Here is an 11,281-nt window from a genome sequence, read left to right as displayed (position 1 = left end):
GCCGTCAATGCGAGAAAACTCATCTGTTCGAGTTCTTCGTCGTCGGACTCCTCAGAAGAAGACTCGTCCCAAGTCGCCTTCAGCGCCTTCTTTCTCCTTGGTTTCTTTGGATCCTTCTGGTTCGAGCAGTTCGCCTTGATGTGCCCCTTCTGATTGCTCCCGTAGCACGTCACCTCGAATTTGACGTTTGAGCTTGTTTGGACTTCTTTGGATTGGATGACCTTTCTGACATCCTTTTTGTTGAAGTCTTTCTTTTTGTAGAGTTTCTTCACCAGGTTGACGATTTCGGTTGTGAGCTCATCGTCGTCATTGTCCGAATCTGATTCTACTTCTGACTCCAATTCGGTTCTATGTTTTGTTTTCGATTCACACGCTCTTCTTGTACCTGCAACCAAAGCCAACCCTTTCTCGGTCGGGCGTGGATTAACCTGCTCATGCAACTCAAATTCGGAAAATAACTCATCTAACTTAATGCAAGAAAGATTCTTAGAAACCTTGTAAGCATCTACCATGGATGCCCACAAGGTGTTCCTCGGAAAAGTGTTTAAGGAATACCTGATGATGTCTCGATTATCTACCTTCTGTCCGATCGCATGAAGTCCGTTAAGTAGGTCTTGTATCCGGGCATGGAGCTGGCTAGCCGTCTCACCTTCCTGTATTTTTAAATTATACAATTTATTGAATAAAAAATCACACTTGCTTACTTTGGTATCGGAGGTCCCTTTGTGAAGCTCGATCAGCTTCTCCCATAGCTCCTTGGCGCTCGAGAAGGGGCCAACACGGTTTAGCTCCTCCTTCGTCAATCAGCACTGGAGGGTACACGTTGCTCTGGTATTTGCTTCCACCTTCTTGATTATTACTGGATCCCAGTTTTCGTAGGGTGTTGGTTTGCCATCTCCGTCAGTCGGTAGTTCGAATCCGGTCTTGACGATCATCCACATCTTGAACTGGATCTTCAGGAAGTTCTCCATTCTGCTCTTCCAGTAACCAAAGTCCTCTCCGGTGAAGAGCGGGGGCCGGACAGTGCTGTAGCCTTCTTGTTGGACCATTTAGATCTGACACAGAAAAATAACAAAAGAATATCCCAGGACTTGATCCTGGATTAGTAGTGTGGTATGAAAATAAGGGTAAATCATGTTCTCGAGTGGTGTTGCACCGACTTCAAGAAAATAATTCGATAACGAAAAGAACTTGATCAGAAAATAGCAATTTTGCTAATTCCAATCGACTCCGAAAAATAGAAAACACCATGAAAGAAATGCGTGATTGGTGGTTGCACCAGATCAACGCTACCCCGCTCTGATACCAATTGTTGGATCGAGAAGCGCTAGGGGGGTGAATAGCGTTCGTGGCTTTCACGCGTTTCGGATTTGGAAATCGTTTGAGTAAATGCAGCGGAAATAAAAGACAACACACGAACACAAGCTATTTACTTGGTTCAGAGCCTAGGGAGACTCCTACTCCAAGGCCTGCGATCGTTGATCACTTTCTGTGGACAACAACTATATCGAGCAAATTCAGTTACAAAAGTATTACAGATTAACAGTATTAAACGTTGTACCGACAACTAAAATTGAAGATTTGAAGCTCTGGGTCATCGGGCACTTGTAGCAGCACTTATGGGTTGTCTTGTTAGCAGCATACAAGAGAAGATTTCTTTGGAATTCGTTGAATTAACCTGCTTCCTGAATACCCCTTTTAAATAGTGCTAGAGGTGCCTCAAAGCCCTTCCGAGGTGCCTCAAAGCAGCCGAGTCAGCCGCGTGGATCAGCACTGAAAGCTTCTTCTCTTATCCTGCTTGAGGCGCCTCCATGACCACTCCAAGGTGCCTCCAAGCCCTGGTCTAAGGCGCCTCAAGCTCCGTCTGAGGCGCCTCCAAGCTTGCTGCGCAGCCTATTCTGCCTTGCACCTGAGGTGCCTCCAAGCTCCATGGAGGCGCCTCGGACACTGTTCATCCGAGGCTGGCCTTGCTCATTTGTCCCTGCAAAGCATGTTAATTCACAAGAGACACACATACCCTGCAAAACAAAGTTAGCACACATAAATATAGTAAAAGCAGTATTTGACAATCGTCGGACTGTTCAGGTCTGACTTCGGATCTCCGATCGAAAACCCTAGGTCGACCCGACGCCTACTGTTCCTCTACGGGGGGGGAGGGGGAACGCGTCCTCACCTACTCCCCTTAGGAGAGATTACCTGATGCCAGTCCGGTCCTCTAAACCGACTGGGCTTTCTGCCTAGGGTTACCACCCCCTAGGATTTTTCTCCACCTAGGGTTACCACCCCCTATGACCTAAGGTTACCCCCCTTAGGATTTTCCTCCACCTAGGGTTAACACTCCCTAGGACCTAAGGTTGCCGCCCTTAGGGTTTTTTCTCCACCTAGGGTTATCGCCCCCTAGGACCTAAGGTTACCACCCCTTAGGATTTTCACCTGCCTAACCGCAGTTAGGACTTTCTCGAAACACTTATTCAAGTACGTTAGACAACAATTAATCTTAACTTTGAACCCTTTGCCATTATCAAAACTCGGGTTCGATTGTCAGATGCTTCTTCCTGCACCAACATTGAGTGTTAGAGTGTCCTTGTGATTTATGACCGAGGGGCCCTAGTAATAGGAGTATCCCATTATTGGACTTTATAGGAATCACTTTCATTTAATAGCATAGGATATGGATCAAAATAGCATTCCGGCTTGCCCTGCACAGGGAAGAGCTCGTAATGAATCTAGCTTCATAGAGGTACATAGGAATATAGGATAGGCAATAGGTGATCCATGTTACATTTATTAACATCACAATGATACCGAACCCCTAGAACATCTTCTAAACCAAGTTCTTCAACACTCCCTCTCTCTCCCTTTCTCAATCTTACTTCTCTTTACTTAGTGTGTGACTCTCAACCGTCGATCATTTTGCTAATTTTTCGTGACTAATCACTAGTGCTTAGAACCAGTTCTCGTGGGATCGATAATCTTTTATTACTTGATAACATTAGTACACTTACAAGCACACATCAAGTTTTTAGCGCCGTTGCCGGAGACTATGTATCATTTGAATTAGTCTAAGTTTATTTTCTTTCTCATTTTATAAATATTTCTACAATTTTATTTTTATGGATAACTTGCATTTGCTTACTTTCTTTCCTACAATTTAAATTTTTCACTTTGAATTTCTTGCACTTTGTTTCTTTTCCCTAGATTTGAAAACTCTATTTTTGTTTGCACATAAAGTTTGCAATTACATTTCTTGTAATCTTATTCTTGCATGCGAAAATCTAATTTTTGAAGGAGATCTATTTCCACTAGATCTTGAAATTGACAAAACTTATTGAAGAAAAAGAAACTTGGAAAGACATCAAGAAGAACTAGAAATTTCTAAAATGGTGAACAAACCTCTCAAAAATTACACAGCGCCCAATGCACGTGAGCATAAGTCTACCATCACCAGACCAGCTATTAAAGCCAATAATTTTGAGATTAAGCCTGCTGTAATTTTTATAGTTCAATAACATCAATTCTGGGTGGACCACATGAAGATCTAAATCAACACTTGAAAGTATTTTATGAAATATGTGGGACTATGAAAATGAATGGAGTCCAGTAGAAGTAATGAGACTAACGATATTTGTCTTTCTCTGAGAGATAGAACCAAGATGTGGCTCACTTCTGTGTTGGCCAATAGTATAACTTCATCGGAGCAACGTGAATAGTTATTCCTTGATAAATTTTATCCACCAAGCAAGACAGCATATATGCGGAATCTTATTGCAAGCTTCAAGCAAGTTGACACCGAATCATTAAATGAAGCCTGGGATAGATTCAAAAACATGATCAGAATATACCCCCACCATGGCTTATAAAAGTAGTTGGTGATCGACACATTTTATAATGACATCAACTATCCTACAAAGGTGTCCCTGGACTCTGTAGTTGAAGGGGCACTAATGAACAAAGAGATAGATGAAGCTGAGGAAATTATCGAATGTGTGGCACCAAATCACCATCAATGAGTGTCAAAGTGAAGTGGAAGCTTCTTCCATGGAAATCCGATAAAGACATCATGCAAATTTGACGGCGATGCACTTATTCTTATGTCAACAAAAGTTGATGCATTATCAAAAAAGCTCGAATCATTGTGGACCAGTTCGGTGAATGCTATTATAGGAATCTGTGATTCTTGTGGTAGTACAGAGTATGCACAAGAAGCTTATCCACTTGGGGCATTTATGCTCAAGTTGAACAGTTTGAACAATGTGACCCTATAGCAAGTTTCAATCTAAGGCAAAACAATTCGTACTAGAACACATACAATCTGGGTTGGGGTAACCATCCAAAATTTTCCTACAAGAACTATAAGGAACTAGAGCACTAAACACGCTTATGCGCAGCGGAAACCATCTAGTTCCTCAAGGAGATCCATGCTAAGGGAAAGAAAATATACTAAGTTTTATAAAAGAGCATGAAAGATTATACCTTTGGTGTGTGCTCACGGACTCCAGATAGCTTGGATCTCAACACAATCACACGTTCGCGCCTCTACGGTATCTACACGAACAAGTATCTCCGTTTGTCTCACAAACTCACAAAAATGGAGAAGAAAATTACCTAAGGTTGTGCTAGCAACCAAACAAGGTAATTTCGGCCAAGAAAAGTATAGAAGAGGAAGGATAATGAAGAAGTACTCAAAAATGAGAGAAAAATTGCTTAAGTATTTTCATCCAATGAAAACACTTAATGAGCATTAATTTAATTAATGAGTCTTAATGAGTATTCACTCTCCATTAAGGAGCACACATAAAACTCTTCATTTTTGAATTCAATTTGAAAAATTGAATGACTCATTGAATTTTGAAAATTCAATGAATTAATCTCCATTAATCATCACTTGAGTCTAACTCAAGTCTAATTCCCTTGAGTCTAACTCAAGTCTAATTCACCTGAGTCTAACTCAAGTCTAATTCAATCGAGTCTTACTCAATTAATCTCATGCAATTTAAAATTTAATGAATCACTATTTCATTAATTTGAATTGACTCCTTGAGTCTATTTTGAATTGGACTTAATCCAATAATTAATCCAATCGAGTCTAACTTAATAAGTCCAATTCGGATTAGACTTAATCCAATGATTCATCATATGAACCCATCTCCAAATTTACTTGTTCTTTGTATGACCCAATAGGTTCTCATAATGTTGGCAATGTATCCAAATCAACATTTAGATACATAAGCAATGAGTGACATCTAGCAAGGCATCATTGCTACCCAAGTGACGAGAAAGTCGAGATCCGACCTAACCTATCCGTGGCTATTATCTTGTATGACTTGGTCCCTCTATCCTTAATATCTAGATTGATCAATGAGGCATAGACCATATCATCCTCTTATCAACCTTTGTGTTTCTTGATCTCTAAGTAGACACACTCAATCAAATAAGCTCAATATCTCATATTGACTCATTTGAGCATGACCATGCTTTCTTGTGTCCTACTAATCAAGGGGACCATAGATATCACTTCCGTCATATGGAAGGGATAGATCCCATCTACATCACTTATATCCCTCCGTATTATTCATTGCATACCCAGTGATCGACTTTATTATTCACATTGTTACAGGTGACGTTTGTCGATACCAAAGTACACAACTCCTTATGTAGGGAACCGTAGTGACTTCAGGTCTAAGGACTAATCATACCAATAGTCACATGAGAATATTTATGATACTCATATAACGATCAATGAAATATTCTCATGGCGGGTCATTCAGTATATATTCTTTAATATATACTCATGTGTCAACTTGATATCTCATATCCATGACTTGTGAGATTAAGTTATCCGTTGACCTACATGCTAGTCTTAACATATTAATATTGTTCTTGTATATTAATGCTTGACTAGGAATAGTTAAGAGTAGTGTTCTATGTATATCTACAATATCTCACTATCAATTCAATTTATTGATATGTTGTAGATAAGAACCTACTACCCAAGGACATTATTATACTTATTCAATTGACACTGATCTGAAATAAATATAATAACCAACTTTATCTTTTATTAATAATGAAATATGATACAAAAATGAGCCCTTTAAAATCATCACATAATTGGTACTAGGGCTAATACTAACAAGAACAACCAAGATCAAGGTCAACCCATTAATCAAAGGCAAAGCTATCAACCGGGACAACAGTAGAGCTATCAACAACAACAACCATAATAATAAGGCTATCAACTATTTCTACTAGAAAAGTTTCTTGAAGAGGTCTATGTAGCTCAAATGGAAATGAAAAATGAAATCAAGCAACTCACTCAAAGAATGGACAGTACTGAAAAATATCAAAAGATCCAAGATAGTCAAATTGCTCAAATAGCCTCATCTTCTTCAAAAGGACCAAGAGCTTTCCTAGGCAAGCCCGATGTAAATCTAGTTGAACACTGCAATAGAATAGAATTTCGAAGTGGTCGAGCCTTGGAAGATCCCCAAGTGTCTGTTCCTAAAGGGATTGATACTCAAGGAGAGCGCTTTTTAGAATGTATACTAAAAGCTTGGCTTTTGTATAAACATTTAGAAATAAAGGATCACTTTGGTCAAATGTTTACATTTATGCTAAGTGTAGTTGTTCAATTAATTTATATTGTAGATAACATGATGTGTAATGTCACACACAAAAGATCATGTTATCAATTCCTTATAAATTATAAATAGTAGCTCACGACTGAGATGGAAAGCAACAAACCATTGGAATAGTCGTAGTGTAATTAGGTATTAGTTTATCTTGACTAATAAATTACACTAATACACTCTAAGTGTATTGAGTAGGACCATTTAAGGTAAGCTTTTTTTATACAGACTTAATAAAAGAATAAGGCTTTAGTTATTATGGAAGTGTGTGCTCTTAATCCTAATATAATAACAAGCATATATATTTATTATTTATTTCTTTGATTTATCAAAGGGTGAGATTTAGCTCGATAAATCAATAAGCCCGATAAGTTGGGAAATGATATTACTTATAGTGTGTGTTGTTGATTATAGAAGGAAACTGTGTCCTAGTAATCTAGGTTGATAATGTCCCCAAGAGGAGCTCATAAGGATTGTCATGTTAAACCCTACAGGTGGACTTAGTCCGACATGACGATAAGGTTGAGTGGTACTACTCTTGAACTAAGACATTAATTAAAATGAGATGTCAATAACTCAATTAACTAGTGGACATCCGACATCTTAAACACAGGGAGACTAACACACTCATGATAAGAAGGAGCCCATAATATAATTTGGGATTGGTGCGATAGTGCAATAATAACTCTCTAGTGGAATGAGTTATTATTGATGAACTTGAGTTGTGTGTTCGGGGCGAACACGGAATACTTGAGCTCATCGGGATGCCAAAACTAATTTCTCCTCTAGGTCCCTGTCGTAACCTCATTAATGCCCCATATCCAACCATGAAAAGTCCATCTTGGTGTCCAAGAGGAGGGCCGGCCCAAGACTTGGTGACCAAGCCAAGGGCCTGCCACTATCTTCTCAAAGGGAGCCAACCCCTTGCTTGGTGCCCAAGCAAGAAGGGGGCCGACCACATAATTCAAAGTATGATGGGGGTTTTGAATTTTTTAAAATCTTCTCTTTGTAGATATCTACAAGTTTTAAAAGAGAGATTTTAAATTATAAAACTTTCCTTATTTGAATTAGCTCACATGGTTTAAAAGAAAGTTTTAAAAGTTTTAAAACTTTCCTTTTTTAACCATCCACATGGTTTTTTTTTTAAAAGAGAGTTTTAAATTTGAAATTTTCCTTTTTTGTAACCATGTTAAAAAAGAAAATTTTAGAAGATAAGTTTTAAATTTTAAAACTTGATTTTAATTTTTAAAATTTTCCTTTTTTAACATCCACATTAGGAAATTAAAAGAGAGCTTGTAAAATTTTATAAGAGCTTTCCTTCTTTGCTTATAAAATTTTTACAAAATATTTTTCTCCCTCTTTATAGGGGCCGACCACTCTTGCTTGGACACCAAGCAAGGGGTCGGCCATTAAGAGAATAAAAGAGGAGGAAAAGGAAAATAAAAAGAGGAAGGGAAATCAAGAGGAAGATTTTAATATTTTGTAAAAATCTTTCCTTATTTTCCTTGGGCAAATATTATAAAAGAAGGGGAGGAGAGGCCTCATGAGTAATCTATTCTATTCTTTTCTCTCTTCTCTCTAGTCTTCTCCTAAGGGCCGACCCTTGCTTCTCTTCATGCTAGGGCCGGCCACCTCTTTGTGGTTGCTTTCTGTGGCCTGATACAAAGAGAAAGGAGAAGAAGAGGAGAAGTAGGGATTGCATCAATTCTTATTCTCTTGATTGTGCTCTCTCTTGTGGCTGGCTCTCTCTCCCCTTCCTTTTCCCCTTGCTCTCTTTTGTTCCTTGGTGGTGGTGGTGTCCGAATCTTAGAGAAGGAGGAGCGTTGGGTGGTGTTCATCTTGGAGAATCGTCACTCACACGACATCCAAGAGGAGGCGACGAATACGGCAGAAGATCAAGAGGTCGTTGTATACAAAAGAAAGATATAACTAGTAATTATTTTCCGCATCATGCTAGTTTTTCTTTGTATGAATTCCAAACATAAGAGGCATATGATTCTAGATTTTCGGATTAGATATTCGAAGTTGTGTTTTCTTATTTTTTTCGATCTCGTGATTCGATTGTTCTTTTTGGTTAAACCTAATGTTATTTTAGGAAATAAAATATTGATTTTCGTTAAGAGGCTTTGTCGAGGCAATGGTGGATCCTCCCATACCCAAGAAGGTCATGTGTCTCGCTATGTTTGACTTGGGAGACCATTTTTGAAATTAATATTGAATTGAATTTACAACATGGGTGAATTTGAATCAATAGTGTTAAATTTTACTTGCGATCCAAGTCTAAACCATTAAGAATAGATAAGTTAAATTTGGAATCAATAATGTTAAGTTCCGTTTGTGATTCCGAATTTAATTTCTAAAGAACACAATAAGTTGTTAGGAAAGGTTCGACACTTGTACAAAATTTTTGTACAGTGAAACTGGTACGATCTTCCTAGAACCAACCAACAGCTCTCTCCTCCCTCACCCAACGCAGATGGAACACATGATAAGGATGAGAATACCAAGAAGGTTGAAGAGCTTCCTCCACCTAAAATTCAGAGTCAACCAATTCTCTCTCTCTCTCCCCCCCCCCCACAATTTTTTTTTTTTTTTCATTATTCAAGAATTCAATTTGACTCTACTCAACTCGATTATACCCCTAATTACTTACTTTACTCGTGGGAATGTTCAATCTACACCTAGATCTTATCAAATTCAACAATTGTATGCCATGACACTCATCAAAATAACAAATATTAAGTCTAACTTAAATGTTTTGATAATTTTTTTTGTCAAGTTTATCAAAACTATATATTAATGTCTCAAGTTTGACCTACGGACGATCTCCTCCGTACTCAAACCTCCTAGCTCGGCTAGCATTGCAGTTTAGAAATAAAATCATAAGTTTAGTTTAATAATTAAAGAGAATTAAAAAAAAAGTGTGATTCAGTGGCAACAACCCTTGTAATTAATTAATACTAAACCCCTACTTGGGCTCGCTAATTGCTACTGGATTTGGCGCCAGATTCATACTTGACTTCAAGGCAAATAATAACGAAATTACACGTACGTGAAATTTAATTAAAAAAAGAAAAGGAATGATTGGATGGCAACAACTTTAATTAATTAATTAATACTAAACCCCTAGTTGAGTTCGCTAATTGCTGCTGGATTTATCCTTGACTTAAAGTCCTGATTAATTCCATATATATCTCCTAATATTTCGCAGCAACTAATTCTGTTGAGTGTGTTTGCGATTTTCCCGCTTTGATTTTGATTTGCTGCTGCTCTATTTAAACTCCTCCGATCCTTCCCTTCAATTTCCACTCCAACTCGATCGATCGAAACCTAACATCTCCTCAATCTCCAGCGCTTCCAGTACTTTGGTATTTCTAATATCGTCAAACTCATCATGGCTGTCGCAGTTGTCAACAACGATATGCTAAGTTCCTCTTCCGCCGCTAGCACCAGCAGAATCGAGGTTCGCTCCGTGTGGGCTCATAACCTCGACGAGGAGTTCGCCCTTATCCGCTCCGCCGTCCCGTTCCACCCCTTCGTCGCATTGGACACAGAGTATCCTGGCGTCGTCGTCGCTTCCAAAAATCCCTACTGCACCCTCACCCTCCCCCAGCGCTACGAATTGATCCGCGCCAACGTCGAGGCCCTCCGCATCGTCCAGGTCGGTCTCACCCTCTCCGACGCCGCCGGCAACCTCCCATGTGCCATCTACAGCGACGGCACTTGTGTGAATTATGTGTGGGAATTTAATTTCCGCGACTTCGACATCAGCCACGACCGTTACGCCCCTTCCTCCGTCGAGCTGCTCAAGGCTAATGGCATCGACTTCCAAAAGAATCAAATATGGGGCATCGACTCTTGCAGATTCGCCCAGCACTTGGCCACCTCAGGCTTGCTTTCCTTTGGCCATTTTTCTCCCATCTCCTGGGTTACCTTCCAAGGCGCCTATGACTTCGCCTTCCTAGTCAAGATGCTGACATGCGACTGCAAATTACCAAAGACCGTTCGTGAGTTTTTGCACCTCGTTCACTTCTTTTTCGGCAAAAGGGTGTTCGATGTGAAGCACCTTAGCAAACATTGTCCTGGGCTTTACGGAGGATTGGAGCGGGTGGCCTCTACCGTCCGAGTTGAGCGAGCAGTGGGCTCTCGACATCAATCCGGCTCCGATAGCTTATTAACATGGCAGGTGTTCTACCAAATCGCTTCTCGTGTGAATCCACAACTCATCGATCGTCCAGAACACATGGGAACTCTCTTTGACCTCCAACTGCAATAGTATATATAGTAATTAATCCAACTAGTGGTGACTTTTGGGTTCTACAATAGAGTTTATGATTTATCACAGTTGATAGTGGTTCAGCATTAGATTAATTTGTCCACAAGATTAATTGTCCATTGCTTTATCGTATCTTTTTGTAAAGTACAAATTACATGTTGTCGCATCGTATCTTTTTGTAAAGTACAAATTACATGTTGTCGCATCGTCATATATGCAAACAAATTGTCAATATTAATTCTTAATTTGGATCATGAGTAGTACTTGTTGTTTTGCTTTGCCTTAGATATAATCATCCCCTCGTGTAGTCTTCTGGATCATGCTCTGTTCAAATTATGAACGATACTCAAACACATGCTACACTGCATGATTGATC

General features: G+C 39.3%; 1 protein-coding gene across 1 annotated transcript; it reads left to right on the top strand.

The window, feature by feature from the left end:
* Positions 1-10,023: 10,023 nt before the first annotated feature.
* Positions 10,024-10,905, top strand: LOC122013785 (probable CCR4-associated factor 1 homolog 11). Its single transcript, XM_042570014.1, has one exon. It carries the CDS (start codon positions 10,024-10,026, stop codon positions 10,903-10,905), a length of 882 nt encoding a protein of 293 aa, XP_042425948.1.
* The last annotated feature ends 376 nt before the right edge of the window (positions 10,906-11,281 follow it).

This window comes from Zingiber officinale, chromosome 8B (assembly GCF_018446385.1).
Source record: "Zingiber officinale cultivar Zhangliang chromosome 8B, Zo_v1.1, whole genome shotgun sequence".
Classification (NCBI taxonomy): domain Eukaryota; kingdom Viridiplantae; phylum Streptophyta; class Magnoliopsida; order Zingiberales; family Zingiberaceae; genus Zingiber; species Zingiber officinale.
This window is presented reverse-complemented; position numbering and strand designations above follow the sequence as displayed.

What these genes read in the sequence shown, in the direction of transcription:
- LOC122013785 (XM_042570014.1), top strand. Translation starts at nt 10,024, where the DNA reads ATGGCTGTCGCAGTTGTCAACAACGATATGCTAAGTTCCTCTTCCGCC.